This window comes from Corylus avellana, chromosome ca8 (assembly GCF_901000735.1).
Source record: "Corylus avellana chromosome ca8, CavTom2PMs-1.0".
Classification (NCBI taxonomy): domain Eukaryota; kingdom Viridiplantae; phylum Streptophyta; class Magnoliopsida; order Fagales; family Betulaceae; genus Corylus; species Corylus avellana.
Window position 1 is genome coordinate 9017178 of NC_081548.1, and position 25704 is coordinate 9042881.

Consider the following 25704-nt stretch of genomic DNA (forward strand, 5'->3'; position numbering starts at 1 on the left):
ACAACGTCTTGTCGTAAGTGCTGAAAAATACAAGGCACAAGCGGACCATCATTGGCGTAAACTAGAATTCAGGCCAGGGGATTTGGTCTTCATTCATATTCGCCCTGAGCATTTTCCTAAAGGAATTTTTCAGAAGCTATATCATCGCAGGGCTGGTCCATTTAAGATTGTACAGAGGCTAGGACAAAATGCTTATCACTTTGAGCTCCCACCAGATCTTCACATTAGTCCTATATTCAATGTGGAGGATCTAACTGCCTATGATGAACACTTGGAAGACACAGTAACGGCATCTCCTCTAGTACATCTTCCTACATATGTCAAGCCCGAGGAGCAAATTGAGGATATCTTAGATGACCAGTTAGTTTCTACTTGACAAGGCGGGTACCAAAAATTTTTGGTCAAGTAGAAAAATCGCCCTATGGCTGATTATTGTTGGCTCCAAACTGAAGAGGTCCAGCGGCTCAACCCAGAGTTGTATGATCTCTATCAATCCCATCACTCATCAGAGGCGAGTTCTTTTTAAGCAGGAATATGATGTAGTACAGGAAATAGAGTTATAGTTGCCTACAACCAATTTACTTTTAGTTTTAAGTTTCTATCTACACGTGGTGGAATTGTCAAAGGAATCTAACACGTATGTGTTATGTGGCTTACCTGAACCAAATCTCTCATATTGTGGAAATCCTTTTATGTTTAGTATTTCTTTTCCTTTTACGTTTAGTAAGTCTTTTACTTTTAAGTCTCTAATAAGTAGGTATTATATAAGGACCTTGTACTCCTCAATTTATGATATGAAATAAACATATGTTTTAGAAGTTTGTTTTTGTTGAGTGTGATGCTCTAATTCCCCTGGTACGACGCCAACCCCTGGTGTGACTCCAGTCCTTTTGTGTTTTTTCCTTGTTTCCTTCCAAAGTGGTTCGTGTGCTGCATCATAGTCAAAAACGAAAACTTGTAACAACAAGAAGAAACTAACAAATGAGAATTGAGAATCACTTAAAATGGCCCCATTTCTTAAGCATTTAGCTCTTTCACTACCAAAGAAAAAAAAACCTTTCTATATGTATATTATACGCTGACATGCCCAATGTTGGGACAAACTTTTTCTTAGCATAAAGACGAATGCCGAGAAACTTTTAAACATTCACAACGTTCATTTCGTGGCATTTCATTTAGTTACATAAATGATTTTTAACAATATTTATGGCTGAAAAAAGGTTCTTTTAATCGTAGTTGCAATAATTGACAAAATCAATAACAATGTCACCAATAGATATACGATATTCCTTTTCATCTCTACTATTTTCTTGACAAACTGTCTAATCATACACAATAAAAACAAGATTCCTAATCAAATTTCCCAAACACAGAGTTGCATTAGGGAATGGTGAACAACTTCAATATATGTAAGGTTTCATTCTTTGTTTGATGTATAATGTTATTTAGTAGACTTTCATACAACTGACATACAACATTTGGATCAACTAGGGCTTGTAAAATAAAAATCAATAGCTGATATTCACAGCCACATTATCATAGTTGTATAACAGTAGTATGAAAGTTTACTAAATATCATTTCTCTGTTTTGATTCTTTTGTTTTTGGGTCGATTATTTTGTATGAAAAAGTTGTCAATTAAATATCAAACAAAGATTTTGTAGTTCTTTGTGTATGGGCCTTGTTAATATTTTTCTGAGGCTGATTGAGAAAGTGCAAAATGATATTTTGTTGGGTGGAGTTGCGTGGGGTGGAGTAATGGACCATGTCCAACCCCAACACCCAACATGCTTATTAAGCCCATTTAGCTATCCATTACTCCCTTTATTTCTTATCGATGGACTCACTAAACAGCCCACCATCCTCTTTTGCCCAATCCCACGCAACACTCATGAACCCAAATTAGAGTTGGCAAAATAGGGTCACGGGTCAGGTTCGAGTTTGTCAACCATATAAGGGTAAACTTGAACACAAACGAGCCGAACCCTTAAACCCAAACATGATCTACGAGTGACCTAACATGACCTGTTTAATAAACAGGTCAAAAACGAGTCAACATGTTCGACCCATTTAGACCCAAACTCGACCTGTTTAACCTATTCCAACACAATTCGTTTGACCTGTTTCAACATTGTGTGTATATATATATTGACCGTCTAAAATCAAACCCATATCGATTTCTACCTTCGTCCATCATATCTAGGGGTGGGTATCGGTTCAGTTTGGTTTGCTATAGCAATTTTCAGTTCGGTTAACTAAAATTGTCAATTAAATCAGTTAATTCACCAATTACATTTTGATAAGGATTTATTTTGAAAGTTTCGGTTAAACGGATATTTCGGTTAATCGGTTAATTGTGAGCTTTTTTAATTAAACCAAAAATTGATTGTTTTGGAGCCCAAATTGTTTTTTTTTTTTTTTTTGTGTGTGTGTGTGTGTGGCTAAAATAGCTTATTGAACCAAACAAATTTTAAATTGGCCCATTAATTATAATAATAAGAATCTACTATACATATGTTCTACTAATAAATTGATCATAGAATTCACCAACTAATATGTTCTACTAAAAAAACCTAGCTAGTCTCCAAGAGGTAGCTCAATCAGCTGGGACCACGCCTAATAAAGCGGAGGTCACTAATTCGAATCCCTTTCCCTCCTCTTGTGCGGACATGTCAAAAAAAAAAAAAAAAAAACCTAGCTAATACTCTCGTAATGATCATTCTACTAAACAAATATTTATTATCGGTTAATTTGGTTAACCGACAAAAAAATATTTATACCGATTAATCGAACTAAACCGGCATCGGCATAACAATCATTAACTGATTACTGACATATTTTTGATGGTAAACAGTTAATGTTAGTTCGGTTGCAGTCAATAGGTGATAAATGGTTAATCTGTACACCTCTAATCATCTCCCCAAAACACCTCGACAGCCTTCCTTGTCTCTGATCCACTCCCTTATCAATATCAATATCCCTGACTATCTAGCAAATAAAAGATAAAGAGAAATGCTATGGGTACCAAATTTTTTATTAAGAGAGGCTTAATAAGCTAATGTGTAACTCATTCATGGGAGAGAAAGAAAACAATAAGTTAAAAAAAAAAATGTAATGGATACTAATGAATGAGCTACAGATCAATTTGGTAAGACTCTCCATAAAAAATTTAGTACCCCTAACATTATTTGGAGATTAAAAAAAAAATAAATAAAAAAAAATAAAATAGAGAGAGAGAGAGAAAAGAACTTGCGCAAGAAGTCAGTACATATAACTCAAACGAAAGCCCCCTCTCCCCCAGTGTCTCTCGGGTCTTTGATTTGTCTGCATTTTTTGAGCCCATCCTTTTTCATCGATCTTACTTCTACCGTCATTCGGACATGGATCTCGATCTAAGCGCCCCTCATTCCATGGGCACGACCATCATCGGCGTCACTTACAACGGAGGTGTTGTTCTCGGAGCCGACTCCCGGACGAGCACTGGTATTTTCGCTTTTCTTCTTTTGCTGTTTGGTTACCGAGAAATCAAATTTTCTTGTCTTTTTCCGAAAGCAAATTCAACTGAAATCCGCCAAGAGTCTAGGAATTCTCTACTCTTGGGAGCGTCGTGCACTGCATCTCTCCAACTCAGGAATCTGTTTCCCGTATCCCTACTTTTGATTCCCAGGACAACCTCTCTCTTTGGGAGGCAAACATCGGGCTTTCCGCTCATAGCATTGAGCTGGATTGCAAAACCCTAGCTTAGTTTCTTGTGTTAGTCGATTTATTCATTATCAGTATAACGTACAACTCTTTCCTTTTCTTTTTTTCTTCTTCTATAATTCTTGTTAAGTATTGTTATTAAAAAAAAAAAAAAAATTGCACCGGCGTATACCTTGGCAGTCAATAGATTGATTGCATTTAGAAAATCGAAGGAATTTTCTCCGTGTAACGGTGGAAATTTATGGTTGATTCGACCTCATTTGTTGTTTTGGTAGGTGTGTATGTTGCTAACCGCGCGTCGGATAAGATTACACAGCTAACGGATAATGTCTATGTTTGTCGCTCCGGATCGGTATTGTACTTTCTCACAGCTCATATTCCTTGTGGTTCCTGATTTTTTCTTTTTTTGGTTGCCATCCTTTCATGTGCTAATGGTTGTAATGCTCTAATTCCAATAACCGTTCTCAATGGATGAGTTGTTATTCATAATCATCATTTGGTTATAGGTTGATTTTGATGTTGTACTTTTTCTCTTATGGTTTCCAGACATTTTGTTGAGCATATGAAGGCTTTGATTACTTTGTGCGTGTGTTTGTGTTGGACAACTTTGGGTTCTACATGTATAATAAATTACGGATTGTGATACATTTGGCGAATTGTAAATGCTGGAAATACTCTCAACATAATTTTGGTGACTGTTGAATGACCAATTGTTCAAAATTGTAAGCTTATAGGAAATTCTGAATTTAACAATTCAATTAATACCTTAACGCTTCTCATGTATAAGCTCAAGCTTTCTTGGTCAATAAGTGAGGCTTAATCCATAGAATATTTAACTGAAATGAGGAGTAAATCAGAGTATCGAGATTCAAACTTAGGACCTTTGGTTTAAATACTATGTTAAAACACCAATTGTCCAAAAAACTTAAGAGTCGTAGTAAATGATGAACTTCATCATTTAATTAATACTTTAATAGTGACATAAGAGACAAATGCTAAGCCTCTAATGCATGATTACTCATCTGCTTCCATGTATATTAACATGTATTCCTTTTCAGGCTGCAGATTCACAGATTGTTTCTGACTACGTGCGCTACTTCCTGCATCAACACACGTAAGTACTTCTGTTCCTGGTTGTTTCTTGATCATCTTGAATGTATGATTAGTTTGGCAGTTTGGATCTGTTGGATTGTGATACTTTAAACAAGTGCGTGATTTTTTTTCCTGTCCTACTTGTTGGAGTTTGTTTCCTTTTGTGTTTCTTTTAATTTATTTTTATTCTTTTGTTTTTCACAAGTTTAGTTAACCCCTCCATCCTTAAGAGTGTCTGCTCTTGTGGTGCTTTCTTTGGGTTTAATTTTCTTCTATTAAGTGGTGTTGGTTCTGAATCATGTTATTAATTTTATTTCTAGGAGTCATCGATATTTCACTGTATTAATAATTGATGTAGTTGTATTGAAATTATGAGCTTAATAAAGTTGGGGGAGTTTTTTTTTTTAAACTTCATTTGGAAGTAACTTGAAGACTCTTAGTTTGTTTGGTTGATGTCATTGCCTTGTTAGTCAATTTTCTCAAGTTTCAATGTACTGACATCTTTTTGCTCAATTATCTTTGTTTACAGGATACAGTTAGGGCAGCCTGCAACTGTCAAGGTTTCTGCAAACCTTGTCAGGCTACTATCCTATAGTAACAAGGTGTGGGGTTACTGCTTTAGTTTGCTTTGTTCGATGTGATTGCTTTCTTGCTTTGGATTAACATAATAAATTTTGCTTGCCCGTAGTTGACTCTTTTGGTTCTCTTCTTGTAGCTCATAAATTTTATCGTGTTTTACAGTACATTGAGGATCTAAAATAGAGTTGATTTTGACCCTTTTTTTTTTTTTTCTTTTTTTAAAAAAACCCGTGTGAGAGAAGAATAGGGTATAATAAAACCAATGGTGGGATGGAAAATTTTTTTTCAATAGTTAAATTATGCTACTACTTATTGAAAAAAAAAAATACTACTATTTTCTTCTTTCAAGTGATTTTGTTTGCAAATAGAAACATCGATAGGGCCATGATATTGCTACAATAAATTTCTTTATGTGCACACATATAGAAGTACCTGGATCTATCTGTCTTGGATGCTTATACATGTTCTGTATGGTCAACAAGCATTTCCTGACTTCAGGTTGAACTTGCTCAAGGCCTTGCTTACCCTTGGGCTTCTGAGCACTATATGGAGAGCTCTTATTTAGTATGTGCTATGCCAAATTATTCATAAAAAAAAAAAAAAAATCTATATCAAAATAAGCCATTTGTGGCTTCTTCATATCACGTATGGCAAACAAGAGAACTTTAATTTTGAAGGTTGAAACAGTATATCTCTGTGTTTGTGTTTGTGTGTGCATGTATTTTTGTTTTTAGACCCGTTTATGTTTTCATTTCTTTGTATTAAAGTACTTTTCAAAAAGTTGTGTTGAATTATTTCTAGTGTACTTATGTACTTGGCTTTATCATGATATTTGGACTTGGCAGAACATGTTACAAACTGGCCTAATCGTTGGTGGGTGGGACAAGTATGAAGGTGGTAAAATTTATGGAATTCCTCTTGGTGGAACAATAATAGAGCAGCCTTTTGCGATTGGAGGTATGGTTTACTTCTGTTTGTCTAAATGATTAGTAAATATACCCTTGCACACTAATGGCTTGTTTGGGATGTCTTCTGTTTTTTATTTTCAAGAACTTGTTTTTAAGACAAATATATAAAATAGCTTCTTTATTTTCTTAAAAATGTGTTTGATAAACTTTTTACCGGAAATGTTTTTAAATAAAAATCACATTTGATTAGATATTAATTTCATTTTTTCAAACACATATTTTTTCCAATTTTTTGAACATATACGCACAAACAGACATATCATAAGATTCAGGCATGCTTCACATTCAATTTTTTGTTGTATGTTACATTCAACAACCTTGTGTAGTAAGGGCCACATAAGATTTTGCATTAGCTGCCATATGGCAATCTTTTACTATGTGTATTTTCAATAGTGCTGGCAGTCATATGGAGTTCTTTTCTTTCCTCTTTATACTTGGTGAGACATATATCAGACTAAACTATGATTAAAGAGGTGAAGAGTTCAATATCACCTGGTGGGTTGGACGCACGCCGATCTCTAAGGGAGGGTTGGGGATTAGGAACTTGATGAGGTTCAATCATGCTCACTTAGGTAAATGACTTTGGTGCTATAGGCTTGAAAGAGAAAGTTGGTGGAGAGCGGTGGACTCTAAATATGGAAGTTCATGGGGAGGATGATGTTCAAGTGAGCCTGATGGGAGTGTATGGGGTGCAGGGATGGAGCCAGAAAAAATAATGGACAGGGGCCAAAGTCTATATATATATATTTCTATTTTCACAGTTTTTTTTTTTTTTTTTACAAGTTTTTGGTTGTTTCTCATTAACTAAAAACTACTCTAAACTATAATTATTAAATAATAATTAGAAAATATTATAGTTCCAATCAAATAACAACCAAATAACTATAATTTCTTATAAACACATTTCAAAAATAATTCACAAAATTAACTATAAATTAAATTAATTTATTAAAAAAACACACACACAAATGGTGCACATACTGCCTAGCCTAAAAGACATAAGTATTGCATATTCCATCCATTCGGGACTTTCTTCTATACAATACAAAAAGCCCTTAGTTGGCTAACCCATTAACAATAAAATCCACTAACTATAAAGCCTTTTAAAACTCAACCCAACTCCCAACCAAAACTCAACTACCTACCACAAAACATAAACTCCTTCTTTAGTGCTTGCCAACTGCTTCCCATTACTCCCTTCCATTTGTTATCTCGACACGTGGTCTTGGAATGCACGAGATCTCCTTCAAGTTGTCCATCACAACCTTTACTTTTCCCTAATTTCAATCTTCTAGCATCTTCTTCTCCTTCAAGTCGTCCATCACAACCTTTTCAATGTTTACTTTTCCCTGATTTCAATCTTCCAGCATCTTCTTCTTTGTTTACCCCTTACATTTTCTAACTAGAGATCATCATGGCCATCAGACTGACTCGTCTCTATTCTTTCTGCTCCAATGCAATGGGCTCTTTAGTCTTCTCCTTGATCAAGATTAGGTAGCGTCTTCTGCAAAGTTTAGCCGGTAGGGATTATGAATTAGTTTTAATGGGTAGGGGCCAAAAAAATTTATGGGTAGGGGTCAGCTAGGCTGAAAATAATATTGGCCTTCAATTTTTTTTTTTTTTTCAAACGAGTGGGGAGGCCTTGGCCTATACCGGCCACCCCCCATCTGCGTCTCTGCTCCCAGTCATCATTGTGGGCCCCATGAATTTCATTCATTTGAAAATTCGCCCCGACGGCTATAAAAGCCACCAATTTCCAATTCTCCTCTACAAACTTCTTCAACGCTTGTGCATTCATACTTACTTCAGCCTTAGGGGAAAAGAAAAAGAGAAATCTTAAAATGAACAAATAGAAAATACACACACTCGCCCTTTGAAAAGTTGCAATGTACGAACCCTAGCGCGCTGACGTTTTCTTTCTCTTGCAATTTGGCCTGTACGTAAAGACAGCAGTTGTGGAGTCGGTGTTGCGCATCTTCGGAGGCGCGAAGCTTCAACTCCATAGTGTGCGTGGATACAGGGAGCCCTAGGGAGTGATCAATGGATTTTTTGACGTAATCGTCGATTTCGTTGGGAATATCCATCTTCCAGGAATTCTTGAACCCGAATTTGATGGTTGGAAACGGAATCTCAGTGGATATCTTTAGGCTTTGGTTTTGAGAAGCGAAAACGAGGGAGTTTTGGGTCTGAGATCTTTCAGCTTTGGTTTTTTTTGGAGGATTAGAAACCCTAAAAATGGGAAGGGGCTTGGGAATATGAGTCGTGGGAAGGAATTGGCCTGAAAATCGAATCCTTGACGGGTTTGTCTTTTTTTTTTTTTTTTTTTGGGATGCTTTTATCAATCCGGTTTCAAATCAAAATTCAGGGCGCATTTTCAAATCGAAATGGATTTTATAGCCGTCGGGGTGCATTTTCAAATGAACGAAATTCAGGGGGCCCACAATGATGACTGGGAGCTGGGGGGTGGCCGGTATAGATGATGCCTTTGTGCCTTTTGTGGTGTTAATGGAGGGAAATAAATTATAGAAGTTTTGAAGACTGTGAGAGAACTTTAGAGGAGATTAAGTCTTTATTTTTCAACACTTTGTATCTTTGGACAGCTGCTTATGTTTCTCCTTTAATCATTAGTTATCATGATTTTTTTGTTTTTTTTTGCACCTGCTTCTCTTGTGTACTTCCAGTATACATGGAGGTGTCTTACACTTTTAATAATATCTCGATTACTTACTGAAAAAAAAAAAAAAAAAAAGAACAAAGGAAATAGCACAAACTATATCTTGGATTATACATGCAAAGAAATAAGACAAAAATGAATAAATGGTGGGTTCTACATTTTGATGCTGCCCACACTTAACATTTACTATTTATAGAGATTACAATACAAAGATTAACATTAGATAATTAAAGCTAATCAATACTCAATAAGATTGCTAAGTAAAACAACCAAATAAGATAAAACTACTACTACTATTACACATGACATGAAATTTAACAGCTTAACCACAAGGCTTCATTGTATATTATTTTCATGTTTCTGAAGGCATCCAAACGTTCAACATTGGAGTAGAAAGGAAGCTACAATAATAAATAGTCATGTAGGCTGGTTTCGTGAGGCTATTTATTGATGTTCTAGATTTGGAAATGACATCAATACCAAGTTCTGAGCTATTTGTAAGATTGAAACAGTGAGGAGTGTTATTGAGGATTTATCGAACTGATGCATACTAGTTGTATGAAATTTGAGGTCGCTTGTACTATAAGGCACTCGAGGTTTGGTGGAGGCATTTTCCTTTGAATGAGATTTTGGCATACCCGTTTCCCAATAAAGGTGGCTTTCCCTCTCCTCAAAATAGATGGCTTTTTCTTTACCATGTGTAGTTTAATTGATTGTGGTACAAACCTTTTTTTATATGTGGAAACAGGAATCATGAATCATCTCTTGCATTTTTGGTTGCCTGAGAGCTTTGGTCTTTGATTTTGCTTTATTTGGAGTAAAGGTGCTTGCTAAACCTGGTTTGAAGGTGTGGGACTGAGAGGAGTCTGTTGATAGAATTAGAAGATTGGCTTAGAAAACTAGATCATATGCTTGATGTGTGGCAGGAAGGAAACAGTCAGTCTTTGAAAGGAGTAAGCGGCCTTTGGGGATTAGTGCTCTGTGTGCTTTCCACATGAGTAGGCACAGTCTGATGTTTTGCTATAGTGCAACTTGTAAATCTTAATGCTCTCTGGCTCCTTATTGTTTGGTTTGTACTTGGAATGCATTCACTATTGACTAGTAATACTAATTACTTAATCAGAAATTACTTATATGGAAATTTCAAATTATCCAATTAGATTGGATTTAGCTTGTATCATAGTTGGCCCAATTGTTGTTCCCCAATTACATGCTAAGCATTCAAATGTTCATTGCTTTTGTAATGTGTATTTGGAAAGTTTTCTTTACAACATAGTCTTCACTAGCAACTTCAGTGCAATCATTTAGTTTGACATGCTTTTTGTTCCACAGGATCTGGCTCTAGTTACTTGTATGGATTTTTCGACCAAGCATGGAAAGAAGGAATGACCAAGGATGAAGCTGAGGTATGTAGATCTTGATGTTTGCAAATGCAAAATCAGTTACTGCCTTGGAATAAATCAATCCTCACAAGTTTCTGTGAGACGTGTCTCACTGCTATGTTGCATCAGTAAACACCTCAAGGATAAAATCAGGGAGAAGTGAAGTAGAAAACATGGCAGCTTATTTATGTTTTCATTTTGTTATTTTTGCACGGCTGTATATGGAAAAGTCCTTACCAAAGAAGAAAGAAAAATCTGAAAAAGTCCAATGCGATTTTCTTGATGTATTTTATTGTAAAATGGCGAGAGATAAAGGAGGAACTTATGTTTTCTTGTAACCGTTGGGATAATGCTAGACATCCCAACATTTTTTTCCAAATTTCTTTTTCCAAATGATCTGGTCTATTCAATAAATAAATAGGTTTATATTTTTTTTTTCTTAAATGAATGTGGGGTTCAGATCATTTGGAAAACGGAATTTGGGAAAAAGTGTTGGGATGCCTAGCAGTCCTCGTAACTGTTGATCTCTAGATGCTCACCCAATAAAGAAAAAAATTAAGAATTTGTTATTTTGTTGTATTTGAAGCTCCAATGCTAACGGTTTCTTTTGCTTGACTGCAGCAATTAGTGGTGAAGGCAGTTTCCCTTGCCATTGCACGAGATGGTGCTAGTGGCGGTGTTGTTCGCACTGTGATTGTAAGATTTATATTAGACTGTCATAGTTAACTAAGAAATTCTCAGTAGATTTCTTACATTCTGCACATGCTCTCACAAATGGACTGAAAACTTCTGGTGCAGATAAATTCTGAGGGAGTGACAAGAAACTTCTACCCTGGGGACAAACTTCCACTGTGGCATGAGGAATTGGAGCCGCATAATTCACTGTTGGACATACTCAACACTTCCAGCCCTGAGCCAATGAACATTTGATCTTAATGTTGATAGGCCTCTCTCCTAGCTACACTATTTATTTATCTTTTTGCTACAATCTCTGTTTTATGAACAGGATTTTAATCTTTTATCTTGGATAACTGTTCATAATACCATATGTGTTGGTGAATGTATTTCTGATTCAATCTACATGGGTTTTTTTTTGAAGAAATCTAAATGGGTTTTAGTGGGATGCTATCGTGGCGTGTGTTGTCATATTCTGTCCTTTGGGCCAATTAGTGGTCAGTCATAGCTGTAGAAAAATATACTTGCACTTTCAATCTTTTGGGTTTGGTTCCTATATTCATCTGGAGATACTAGGAAAATAAAAATAAAAATAAATTATGTGCATGCACTAGGAAGGAAAATAGGTTTTATTGTGTCGGGAGTAAGTAAAGAAAGAATCACTGTAGGAACTGTAAGAGATGATGCTCTAATCAATTGGGGAAAGGGTTATAAGGGGGTGCTACTTTTTAATGTATTGTGAAAATGTTATACTTAGGCTTCGTTTGTTTCGGCGTAAAATATTTTTCGTAGTAAAATATTTTTAGGGAAGTCATTTTACAGGAAAATATTTTTCGATGAAAACATTTTTCAGCATTTGGCTTGCCCATAGAAAAATCACAAATATTTTTTATATTCACAACATAAAAATACTAATATGCAATAATTTAAAAAATAAAATATAAAAATACCCACTCGGGACTTGACTAGGACCCGCCTTGTACTTACTAGGATTTGCTCGGGAGCTACCCAGGACCTTGTTGAGAGTTACTAGGGACTTAATCGGGACTTACGTGGGACCCGATCGGGCTTGCTTGGGACTCGATCCGGAATTGACTGGGATCCGCCTTGGACCTGCCTGGGATCCTGTCAAGACTGACTAAGCAAGTTCCAATCAAGTTCCAGGCAAGTTTTGGTGGGGTTCCAATCAAGTCCCGAGTAGGTCCCAGTCAAGTCTCGGGCAGGTCTCGGCGGAGTCTTGGGCAGGTTCCAGGCAGGTCCGGTCGAATCTGGTAAAGTCTCGGGTAGGTCCTGGTCAGGGTCCTGTGCGGGTCCCAGGCAGGTCTAGTCGGGTTCTAGGTGAGTCCCAGTTGCGAGGTCCCGGGCGAGTCCTAGTCAAGTCCTGGGCAGGTCTTGGACGGGTCCCGATCAGGTCTCAGGCGGGTCCTAGTCAGGTCTAGGCGGGTCTCGGTGGGTCCTGGAGAGGTCTCGGGTGGGTCTCGATCAAGTCCCTGGCGAGTCTCGGGTTGGTCCCGGTTAGGTCTCTGGCGAGTCCCAGGTAGGTCCTAGGAGGGTCTCGGTCAGGTCCTGACGAGGTCCCGGGTAGGTCCCAGGCAGGTCCTAGCGAGGTCTCGGTCAAGTCCCGGGAGGGTCTCGGTCAGGTCCCGTGCAGGTCCTAGGCAAGTCCCCCGCGGGTCTCTATCAGGTCCTTTGCGGGTCTCAGTCAAGTCCTTGCTGGGTCCGAGGCGGGTCCTAGTTATGTCTTGGGCGGGTCACGGTGGGTCCCGGTCAAGTCCCAGGCAGGTCCTAGGCGGGTCTTGGCATGGTTCGTTGATTCTAGAATGAGATGCTTAAAGTCGGGAAATGGTTTACAGTTTTGAAAATCGTAAAAATATTTTCCTTTGACTATTATTTTATGTCACGCCAAACACCTGTATATACGTAAAACATTTTCAGTAAATCATTTTACGGCGAAATAAACAGAGCCTTAGTCTTAGTATGAAATGAGATGCTTAAAGTCGGAAAATGGTTTATGATTTTGAAAATCGTAAAAATATTTTCCTTTGACTATCATTTTATGTAGCACCAAACACCTGTATATACGTAAAACATTTTCAGTAAATCATTTTACGGCGAAATAAACAGAGCTTTAGTCTTAGTAGGAAAATTAATATCTTTTAGTGGAAAGAATGGAAAGGAAAAAAGACGAGATAACGTGGATGCTTGTGCAGGATCAATTGATCATTCCAGCTTAGAAATATTAATCTGTTGGAGAAATTGCTAATTTCACCATTCGGGATTGTCTAATTTATATTACTATTGGTCGTGGGAAAAAGTTGAAAAAATAAAAAGAAAGAAAGTTAAATACACTTTAACACCCATGAACTGTTTAGTCATTTTTTAAAGTCTTACAAACTGATGGGTGTGGCACTTAAATACATCAAAGTACAAGTTTGGTGCAATTGAACTACCTTTATGCCATTCTTCCAAATATACCCATATTTTCTTAAAAAAAAAGAAAAAGAATTAGTGAATTTATTAAAAAAATGATTAAATACTAAAATACATAGAGTAAAGTTTGATTAGTATAGAAAGAATTTGCACGAAATTTTGATTTTTAATTAATTTTTTTTAGTATTTATAATTGTTTTTATTATTGTAAATAATGTGTTACAACATGATTAATGCTGACATGACACTTGCTGTAGGAATCTATTTACGTTTTTAACTTACCACGTGGAGTTCTTAACCAATTTTTATACCCTAAAGGAGCTAATTACAAATCGATAAAAGCATAGGGATTAATTTTATATATTTTTCAAAAATTTAAATGAGTGTGGAGATGGTTCTATGTGGGGTGCAGTCGAAGAGGCTGTTCTTTGAGCTCGACGACACTAGCTCGATTACAAAACTAAGTGAGGCCGATATTCTGTCAAGATGCAGGTAAAGTGGAGCAATCATAAAGCATCTAGAATTAGAGAAAAACAAAAATTAGAAAAAAATAGTGCAGGTAGGCTTACATCATCTTAAATCATATCACGAAAAAAAATTGTTTAGATGAATTGTTTGGCAATTTAAGAAAATTGGCAGCAGAAGTAAATCCATTTCAATGGGGTCTTCATTTACTTTAAAAACTATCTATGGGTGTGAAAGAATTGTGTTATGGATATGATGATTTGGATATTTTATTCTTACTAAAATCTTGATATAATGAGCAGTTGCTCTTAATGATTAGATCTCAGATTGAGATCTCAATGGTTATTAAGATGTCAATGGTAATAAGTTTTTGTGTATAATTGATGAGTATTAATTAATTCAGATTACTATTATAAGTATACTTACTCTTTTTTTTTTTTTTTTTTTTAACTGTTAAGCCTATCTTTTTTAAATATTGATTTATTTAAATTTTTTATTTTTTTAGAGAAGAAGGTTGATACGTAGGGAAATCTGATAATAATTTTTTTTTCTTTAATTTTTAATTTTTTTTATTTATTCTCTTTTGTTTTGATAATGAATTTGTAATGTGCAGATCAATTTAGAGAGTGTGATTCTATCTGAAATTGAATTAAGGCTGACACACCTAAATTTTTTGTTACCTTGAAGGTTGCTTACTTGACTCAGTGTTGGCAGCATTGATTTGTAAAGATGATGTTGCGTCCACACATGCATTCTCGGAGGCAAATAGCATACATGAGTCATGTCAAATGTTGATAAAAATGTTGAATTGGTGAGAATAGTTCTTTTACTGTGACACTGTTTCCCCTTGGCTGATTTAGTTTGTGGTGACTGTGTTTCTTACCATTACAAATTTACAATGGCGCTAGGAAATTTTACCATCACAAAATGTTTCCCATACTTGAGTTGACATTGCTTTTGATTCATTACTTATCATTTCCTTTGATATTGTGGTAGCTTGATGCCGTCAACTCATAAGGTTTTTTCCCTAGATGTTGAAGTGAAGATATTTGAGATGGCCTTTAAAATCACCATTGAATATAAGGCGGAACTTTATTGAATTTTTATCCGGGTACCCGCCCTGTTCCGGTTGGTACCCAGTTATCCGGAACCAGGTAACTGGGTTTTGAAAATTTTTAGTGTTTTGGGCTTATTCTATGTATTGGGCCTAATATTTGGGCTTAATTTAACTGATTTAGGCCATTTTTGTAAGAACTATTAACGTTTTGAAATTTTTTGTGTTTTGGGCTTATTTTATGTATTGAGCCTAATATTTGGGCTTAATTTAACTGATTTGGGTCATTTATGTAAGAACTATTAGCCTTTTTGTCACAATATGTTGGGCTTTGTTGTGATTGTTCCCAATAATAAAAAAAGAAAAACCTAAAAAAGAAAAAAAAAATCCTAATAAAATCAATGTTTTTGCCTTTTTGGGCTTGAAAAATAAAAATCCAATTTTTTTAAAAGAAAAATATAAATGAGTAAATGAGGCGCAAGCAGCAAGTCTGAACCCTAGGGTAAAAAAAAAAAAAAAAAATCCAAAAACAATAATAATAATAATAATAATAATAATAATAATATTAATAAAATATTATTATATATATGTACCCCGGTTTCCCCCTTTTTTTATTTTTTCAAAACCGGGGTACTCAGTTTCCCGGTTCGGTTCCGATTTCCCTGTAAAAAATTATACCCCTACCATGAACTGTTTTGTCATTTTTTAAAGTCTTACAAATTGACAGGTCTGACACTTAAATACATCAAACTATAATTTTGTTGCAATTGACCTATCTTTTTGCTATTCTTCCAAAAATACCCATATATTTTTTTTTTTTTAAAAAAAAAATAGTGAATTTATTAAAAAAAAAAGATTAAATACTAAAATACATAGAGTAAAGTTTGATTAGTATGGAAAGAATTTGCACCAAATTTTGATTTTTAATTAATTTTTTAGTATTTATATTTATTTTTATTATTATAAATAATGTGTCACAACATGATTAATGCTAACATGACACTTGTTGCAGGAATCTATTTACGTTTTTAACTAACCACGTGGAGTTCTTAACCAATTTGTATACCCTAAAGGAGCTAATGACAAATAGATAAAAGCATAGGGATTAATTATATTTTCCTTATATTTAAACAAGTTTTAAATGAACAATAATAGAAACTAAGAGTAGTAGTTTCTACATATAAACTTGAGAGTAGTAGTTGTAGCGCCCCCGAATTTTCAAAGTTATTTAAATAGATTATTTTGATGACGATATTATTTTAATATTCATTTTTGCCAATGAATTAATTCTTGGGAAATTTATGGTGTTACAGAGAGTGGTAATTAGAGAGTAGTAATTTTCAAAGTTATTTAAATAGATTATTTTGATGACGATGTTATTTTAATATTCATTTTAGCCAATGATTTTAATTCTTGAGAAATTTATGATGTTACGGAGAGTGGTAATTATAGAATGGTAATTGGTGAAATAATATGATAGTAAATAGTAAGAAGAATAGTATTGGTATGTAGAATAGTAAGGGAATGTAGAATAGTTAATGGTAGGTATAATAGTATTGGTATAGTAAAAGGATGGTAGAATTGTAAATAGAATGTAGGATAGTTAATGGTAGGTATAATAGTGTTGGTAGGTAGAATAGTAAAATGAGGGTAGAATTGTAAATGGAAGATAGAATAGTATTTGGTTTTTCCTATAAATAGAGCTATTCCCCTTCACAAATTTCACCACTTCTCTCCATTCTCTTCCACATATTCTTCCTTCTTCCGCTTTCTATTCTGTCTTTCTTCTTTCTGAGAGTGTTTACGCAGAGCAGAGAGAGAAAGGGCGAGATAAAGTGCTGCAAGAAAGAAAGAACACGAGAGAGAGAGAGAGAGAGAGAGAGAGAGAGAGAGAGCTGGCAGAGAGATGGTGAGAGGCAGAGTTAGACGGAGAGGCAGTGAGACGAAGATAATTCAGAGAAAGATGGAGACAGAGAATTAGAGATTGAGAGGGAGATTTTGGAGACAGTGAGAAATAATGAAAGAAAGAGACTATGTGAAGCAAAATGAGTTTCAACAAGTAATTACCTTTGATGATCCATTCATGTAATCCACCGTAAGTATTCGTACTTACTGAGAGTGATATTGATATTCAATAATACAAATCTTTGTAGTTTTATTAAATGTCTGGTCTTTTGATATAATTGCTTCAATAATGATTTATATTATCGTGAATCAATTGACTTATTACTTTACAGTTTTTGTAGTGCTTGCAAGAATGGAAAGTCAAGGTAATTATGTAGTTGTGATTAGAGCTTCATATTTGAGATATACAGAGATTCTAAGTTGGTGAAGTTTGTCTAGAGTTTATACAGTTAGATAGATTTGTATAAATGCCTTGTTCGGCATAATTGTGGGTATTTTGTATAAAGAAAAATATTTTTAAGAGTATTGTTTTGTATTGATAAATTTTAGATTATTCGCAGTGTAAGATTATTTCAGCGTAACACTTGATTTATTTACAAGATAAAAGAAGAGAAATATCGGGATATTATAAATGGTATCAAAGCATTGCCTAGCCTGAGATGGTGGGAGCGTGCACAAGCCTATGAGGGCCGCTAGTGGACATACGTTAGTGATGCCAAAAGTGGGTTATATTATAAGGATGTTAGTTAAGACACGATGAAATGTATAAGGGCCAAAAGTTAAGGTCTGAGATTGAAGAAATTCCCTGAGGATTGCCAACGGTGACACTGGTGCCCAAGAAGAGTGCTTGTGGCGTCTCACATCGCCTGGGTATGGAACATGTTATGACATTTATTCTATGAATGGATTGAAATTTAAAGTTATATGGTAACTTGGGTAAGTTATGGTTTAAGTGTGATTTGTTTTAAATTGGGTCACTCAATTTGAAGATTGGACGATAATTTATAGGCTTTAATTTCGAGGACGAAATTTTAATAAGGAGGGAAGATTATAGCGCCCTAGAATTTTCAAAGTTATTTAAATAGATTATTTTGATGACAATGTTATTTTAAAATTCATTTTAGCCAATGATTTTAATTATTGTGAAATTTATGGTGTTACAGAGAGTGATAATTAGAGAATGGTAATTGGTGAAATAATAGGATAGTAAATGGTAAGAATAATAGTATTGGTAGGTAGAATAGTAAGAGAAGGTAGAATAGTTAATGGTAGGTATAATAGTATTGGTATAGTAAAATGGGGTAGAATTGTAAATGGAATGTAGAATAGTTAATGGTAGGTATAATAGTGTTGGTAAGTAGAATAGTAAAATGAGGGTAGAATTGTAAATAGAAGGTAGAATACTATTTGGTTTTTCCTATAAATAGAGTTCTTCACCCTCACAAATTTCACCACTCCTCTCCCTTCTCTTCCACATATTCTTCATTTTTCCGCTTTCTACTCGGTCTTTCTTCTTTCTGAGAGTGTTTACGCAGAGCAGAGAGGGAAAGGGTGAGACAAAGTGCTGCAAGAAAGAAATAACACGAGAGAGAGAGAGAGAGAGAGCTAGCAGAGAGATGGTGAGAAGCAGAGTTAGACGGAGAGGCAGTGAGATGAAGATAATTCAGAGAAAGATGGAGACAAAGAATCAAAGATTGAGAGGGAGTTTTTGGAGACAGTGAGAGATATTGAAAGAAAGAGACTGTGTGAAGCAAAATGGGTTTCAACAAGTAATTACCTTTGATGATCCATTCATGTAATCCACCGTAGGTATTCGTACTTACTGAAAGTGATATTGATATTCAATAATACAGATCTTTGTAGTTTTATTAAATGTCTAGCCTTTTGATATAATTGCTTCAATAATGATTTATATTATCGTGAATCAATTGACTCATTACTTTACAGTTTTTGTAGTGGTTGCAGGAATGGAAAGTCAATGTAATTATGTAGTTGTGATTAGAACTTCATATTTGAGATGTACAGAGATTCTAAGTTGGTGAAGTTTGTCTAGAGTTTATACAGTCAGATAGATTTGTATAAATGCCTTGTTCGGCATAATTGTGGGTATTTTGTATAAAGAAAAATATTTTTAAGAGTATTATTTTGTATTGATAAATTTTAGATTTTTCGCAGTGTAAGATTATTTTAACGTAACACTCGATTTATTTACAAGATAAAAGAAGAAAAATATTGGGATGTTACAGTAGTAGTAGAAACTTGAGAGTAGTAGTCGTAGAAACTGAAACTAAGAGTAGTAGTTTCTATGTAGAAACTTGAGAGTAGTAGTAATAAAAACTAAGAATAGTAGTTTTAGTAGTAGTAGTAGTAATAGTAAGTAGTAGTTTCTAGGTAAAAACTTGAAAGTAGTATTAGTAGTAGAAACTGAGAATAGTAATAGTAGTAGTAGTAGTAGTACTATCAACCAGGGGCATAAAAGCTTCTCTAAAGTTTTATGCTCTCACTAGGGTTTTAGGCACGCTTCATGTCCATTTTCAGCAAAAAAAAATGAGAAATGCGATCTTCCATTTTCAGTAAATGAGAAATGCACACACCCTAATGACCATTCGATCTAAAATTCAAGATCTAATGGTGAAAATTAGTGTCACATCAGGATGTCACTAGCAAAAACAACTTGATCTTGAACAGATAATTCTTGCTCGAGCTCGAATAGAGTAAGATTATTTAAACTTTTGTTGTAAGTACAAAAATTAAAAGATAAAATATATAAAGAAAAGAAAAGTAATGATAATTTATCCAAAAGAAAAATTAGTAGTAGTAGTAGTAGAAACTTGAGAGTAGTAGAAGTAGTAGAAATTTTATCCCTGCACAACGAAGTCTCCAATACTCATCGGGAAGATCTTGAAGAATTGGAATATGTTACTTTGTCACGTCATACCCAATAAAAATACGACACATGTTATTATTGATTTCTAACTTTAAAAAATGACAACTAGAATTTTTCACATCATTTTAAGACACCAGCTAAAATCACACATCAAACCTCACTCCAAGTAATACTGCTTCGGTAAATTAACATAATCTCTTCTATCCCCAAAATTTTACTCTGTGCGTGACCCTCTCTCATTTTCATCTTCCTCGCCACGATTTGGGAGCATTTTGCGAGAATTTGACAATCACATCTTATAACCATTGAAAAATAAATAAAAACAACATTCAAGTTAATAAATTGTAACAAAGTTTTCTTTCAAATTAAGTTGGAGAAAATTTGGTTACTCTTTTTATTAAACTAGCATTTGTGTTTTAGGGAGTAAATTGTTATTTTGGCCTACTCTGATGACTTGTAAATTATTTTTTATATCACATGGAGTGATTTATAATTTAGGTCAACCACAATAACCAATTTTACATTTATCCCTAAAATTTATACTAACTTTTAATATTACTCTTAAATTATTAAGAGAGCTAAATATTGATATAATAAAGTCTTTTTATTTAAATGATATAATTTATGGGAAACTTCAGTAAGCGCCCTCAACTTCCAGCCAATTTGACAAACACCCCCTGAATTACCAAAACTCTCACTTAGGCCCCCTGAACTTTGGTTTTCTCTCATCTTAGATCCTTCCGTCCATTTGAATCGTCAAACCCTAACGGAAGGGCCCTCACATGATTTTCACGTGGTATTTTTCAGCTGGCTTACCCACTTTGCCCTCTCTCATTCTTAGTAACCCTCACTCACACTCACCCTTACAAAACCTCACGCTCACTCGTCCAAGCCACTCCAACTCGAAGCTGAAGACCCACCACCGAAGCTTGAGGAAAAAATATTGAAGCTGATGGTTTAGGGTTCCAGCCATCGATTCGAAGCCTTAGAAAGAAAGTTGAAGAAAGAAAGCTGAGGAACTAACTTCCAACGGCAAAGAATTGCACACGACGGCGAGACCCAGTACTGGCGAAAATCATCCTTCGGCAAAATTACTCACTGTCCAGTATCGGCGAGGTGACGACGGTTAAAGATGGAGCACTCCGAGGGTGAGGTAAGCGATTCAGAATCGAGCTATCCAATTTGCAAATGTGGGAGTAAAACTGTGACATCCTATAAATTTTATAGATTAAAATAAAATTATAAAGCATTATATATATATATATATATATATATATATATATATATATATATATATATATATATATATATAAGGAGACTCTTTTAGTTAGGAGAGTATTAATGGAATTATTAGCCTATTAAATACTTGGGAGTCTTGTGGATTTTTGGAGGATTTAATAATAATAATAATAATAATAATAATAATAATAACAATAATTATTAAAAAAAAGAAAAGAGGTGTAGCCTCCAAGCCAAATTCATTCAACGTGTCTTATTTTTTTTTTCTCAATTGCCATGCGTTTTCATGCATTAGATGAAGCCTCCACGTAATGGGGCAATTGTCCTCCTGCATGACTTTTCCCCTTAGTCACTTAACACATGTCCTTCAACTTAAATTTTTTTGTATTATTATATATTTCTCTCAACACTATAAATACCCAATGGTCTTCTCTCCCCCTCACAACGGATCCGGATCCTCTCCAGTCCATTATGGACTGGAGAGTATCTAGTTAAAGGCTTAGATTTCTCTATAGAAATCTAAGGCTAAAAATATGACACCTCACTCTCTCAATTAAAAATAATAATAAAACAAACAAAACGGCAACAACCCACACTAAACCTCCGTTAGTCAAACTCCCTTCAAATCCTCCATCCCCACATCTGCAAAGAGGCGTCTCCTTCTTTGGGCCAACTCGAAACTCGCCGCCGGTGAGCGGGGGCCATGGGTCCGTTGGTTTCGGGGGCCGGAGGGGGGAAGGAATGTTGGGGTACCATGGCTCCGACTGTTTGGGGCGTCGTCAAGGGGAAGGACTGGATGGAGAAGGTGGCGGCCATGTACTGGGTCTAGCTGGGGTCGATCTTGCCGGCGGGGATGAACATGAAGCTGACTCGGGAGCCGGAGTAGAGGAGCTGGAGAGTGCTGTCGTAGTGGGAAAAGATGGAGTGGTTGGGGTTTCGGATGGCGGCGGTACTGGGAGAAGGTGAAGGTGGCGGTGCCGTTGGCGATGGAGAATGACGGGAGCTGGACGGTGTTGACGGAGATCTTGAGGACGATGATGACAACAAAGATGAGGAAGATGGTTTTTCTGGTTTTCTTTCTGGTTTCTGGGTTTTTTTTTTTTTTTTTTTCATAGTTAATAGTTTTTAATTTTCTTTATTTCGAAATTATTGTTTTAATTTTGTTTATTTTCTCCTTTATTTTCATTCTATCTTTATTGTAGCTTTCCTTTCCTGGAGGAAGATGGTTTTTTTTTTTTTTTTTCATAGTTAATGGATTTTAATTTTCTTTATTTCAAAATTATTGTTTTGATTTTGTTTATTTTCTCCTTTATTTTCATTCTATCTTTATTGTAACTTTCCTTTCCAGCAGTGTTTTATAGAGAGAGGGGAGGCTATCTCCCAAATCTAATTTTCCTTTTACTTTGAAGAAGTAATCTGTAAATACTCAGTTTCATTGTGAAATCCAAACAGACTAGCGACTATTGTTGGGCTGGATTATGTAGAAACCCAAACAGACGATGACTATTATTGTGGCTATGGTAATAGAAACCCAAACAAATTGGTGGTGAGAAATTACAAACCAATTCAAATACTTGTTCATTCAAAAAACAAATTCAAATACTTGTTCATTCAAAAAACAATATTTGATTAGCACATCAATCAAGAATTTTATATCTTAAGCAAATATGGTGAAGCAATATCTAAATACAAGTTTTTTCCTTTTTTGACAAATTTGAAGCAAATGACATATCTTAAGCAAATACTGTGAAAGCAATATCTAAAGCAAAGTTTTTTCCAAAAATTTTAATCCAAAAATCACTACAAAATACAAATATTGTCATCTTACATTCAAGAGCCAAATATAAGGTCATCTTACATTCAAGAGCCAAATATAGTGTAACACAAAATGATTAAATTTTTAAACTACAAAAACTCCATCTCCGAGTGCATGTTGAATTTTTTTAGCCAACGACATTTAGTTGTCACATCATCCTCCTTCCTTCGCTTCCTGATGAATTAAAAATAATAATAATAAAAAATAAAAATCAACTAATTATTCACTTAAAACTTTAATTAAAAAAAAATGACGAGTTAGAAAGGTAAATATACCTTCATTTTTGAACTTCTTTAGTTGGTTCCTCTTGTAGAAAGTTTTGATTAGGGAAACTACGAGATGCAAGTATCTAGAGAATAAAAAAATAAAAAAACCGTCATAAAGAAAATAAGGCATAATTGAATTTATTATTAGCTTATCACTAAATCAACTAAATAAGTCAAGTATGAAACTTCATAATTAATAATATCAAATTAAAAATAATATTTATGAATATATTACCCTAGATATTTGGGTAAAGCTAGGAACATGACTATATGCGATATCCTCATTGCTCTTCTGTGTGTTGCAATCATGTATTTCTATATCCTGTAAAAATCGTATGCGTTTAATAAGATTAATAATAAACTATAATCACATCAAAACAAATTTAAACATGGAAAGACAATAAAGATAATTTAGTATAATACCTTTGACTCTCTGATTTCCTTTGCTTGATTCTTTGACATGCTTTCTTTAGGTTTCTTCATATTTTCTATCCATGGTTTAGGTCGACGTTTCTTATTACGATAATTCTCCTTTTTCTTTATTCCTTTTGGCCCTACCATGAATGAAACACATGGTTGATCTTCTTTGTCTACAATATTGGTTGAAAGCCTAATAGTATCTTTTTCTGCATTAGCTTGACAATTATTTGCATCACAAAGTCTTTTCTTCAAATCTGCAACAGCCGCATTTAGGATATTAAAGCCTTCTTCAGTTTCACATGCCTCATTTACCAATTGAATATATTTAGGACACAAAGCTCGATACCTATCTGCATATCCTAATCGAGTATCTAACTCAATGTCATTCTTCATGAATTGTTTTTCATTCTCATCTTTTGCATCTCTTCTCCATCTCTTTAGAATATATCTATCAGGAATCAGCTTGATATCCCACGTATCAAGAATTTTTAGAGCATGCCGACACAAAATACCGAATGTCTCAAACTTTCTACAATTGCAAGACAAAGTTTGATCTGATGGATTCCAAATAATGTTGTATTTTCCATGTTCGTTGAAAACTCCAACAACATATCTATGTATCTCTTGACTTTCATTGTGGTCTATAATGGAAAGTGGTGGTATCTCTTCAACTTCATTTTGAAATAACTCAAACACCTTGGGTGTGTACACTTTTGCTACTTGATTCAGCATAGGTGAGTTTTTTAGATTCAATCTTGGTAATTTTTGTCTAGAGTTGTATTCTGCTTCTAACTCCTTGTCACGTTTTTGTTTGACAACTCTTTCAAAATTAGTGAAGAATTCTAGTATATTGAGATCAGTACGTAAGCAATCCTTCAAGTCACAGTTGAATCTCTCACTAAGTTGTGTACTCTTGATTCCTGCAGTAAATGTCCTCTTTACTTATGCTTGGGCCCATTTCTCCTTCAATTTAAATATATCTATTAGCCACTTATTTTCATGAGCATCATACTTTTCCAACATGATATTCCAAGCAGAGAGAAAGTCATCTTCATCATTATACTCATAGACACATGCTAAGAAATCTTTATTAAATCGGGACCCACCTTTAAGTAAATAGCCCAAGTGCCTATTAGCATTTTGCCACATGTGCCAACTACACAACGAATGATACGTTTCAGGCATCACTATCTGAAGAGCAGCTGATATTGCTGCATCTTGATCGGTGAAAATTGTAATTGGCTTCTTTTTAGACATTGCTTCTAGGAAAGTCTCAAACAACCATACAAAAGACTCAATTGTTTCATCATACAACAGTGCAGCTCCAAATACGACAGTCTCTCTATGATGATTAAGTCCCAAAAATACACCAAGCGGTCTTGTATCTCTATTTGTGCTATATGTTGTATCAAACGCTATTACGTCACCAAAATGGCTATAGTCAATGACCATTCTTGCATCAGCCCAAAAAATATTAGTAATCAACTCTTCAACATCCAATTGAAATGCATAATAATATGAAGGATTTTCTTTAAGTTGATGACGGAAATACATTTCCAAACTAGTAGCTTCCCCAAACTTCAAGGCTCTTTGTCGCTTATTGCGTAGATAGTTCTTATGATCTTGCTTGGTTAAACCAAGGTTATCACCTCCACCAACTTGCTTACTTATAAGCTGATAAGAATCCTTTAGTCTTAAACCTGATTCATATGCCAAATCAATGTCAGTAGCTTGAGTTGTAAATATTTTCCGTTGTGATGGCATCATGTGTACAGTTGTTGAGAGATGGAGATTGTGATTATGCTCAGCAACGAAGTCACTCACCATGTATTTGCTACTATCTCGATTATACATAATAACTAAATGTGCATCGCATCCACATCTTGTTTCTGCTCGAGATTTTTTTATGTTACTATTTCGCTTGTCTATACCTCGAATTCCCTCCTTCGCGCACACTAATCTCCTTGACGTAACAATTCCGGTCTTTTTACATTTGTTCACATACTCTTTTCTGATACTAAAACTTGCAATTCTTCCATACTCATTATAAAAACTATATGCACTCTCATCTGATTCAAATTGCATGCCTTTTGATGGTGTAAGTTTCGTAGGCACATTTGGAGATACAAAATGTTCGAGTGAGACATCCAT

The 25704-nt window shown here is 34.9% G+C and overlaps 3 protein-coding genes across 3 annotated transcripts; 1 reads left to right on the forward strand and 2 right to left on the reverse strand.

Annotated features, from left to right (window-relative positions):
• Positions 1 to 3265: 3265 nt before the first annotated feature.
• On the forward strand, positions 3266 to 11489 carry LOC132189828 (proteasome subunit beta type-6). The gene is made up of 8 exons (XM_059604631.1): positions 3266 to 3482; positions 3977 to 4053; positions 4760 to 4815; positions 5323 to 5395; positions 6218 to 6329; positions 10347 to 10420; positions 11018 to 11092; positions 11195 to 11489. Exons 1-8 carry the CDS (start codon positions 3380 to 3382, stop codon positions 11324 to 11326), a joined length of 702 nt encoding a protein of 233 aa, XP_059460614.1. The 5' UTR covers positions 3266 to 3379; the 3' UTR covers positions 11327 to 11489.
• An 11655-nt stretch (positions 11490 to 23144) lies between these two features.
• Positions 23145 to 24285, reverse strand: LOC132190852 (protein FAR-RED IMPAIRED RESPONSE 1-like). The gene is made up of 3 exons (XM_059605885.1): positions 23557 to 24285; positions 23369 to 23455; positions 23145 to 23216 (listed from the first exon to the last, which is right to left on the reverse strand). The coding sequence occupies exons 1-3, from the start codon at positions 24283 to 24285 to the stop codon at positions 23145 to 23147; spliced, it is 888 nt and encodes a 295-aa protein (XP_059461868.1).
• A 210-nt stretch (positions 24286 to 24495) lies between these two features.
• LOC132190853 (protein FAR1-RELATED SEQUENCE 5-like) lies at positions 24496 to 25704 on the reverse strand. Its single transcript, XM_059605886.1, has one exon. The coding sequence runs from the start codon at positions 25702 to 25704 to the stop codon at positions 24496 to 24498; it is 1209 nt and encodes a 402-aa protein (XP_059461869.1).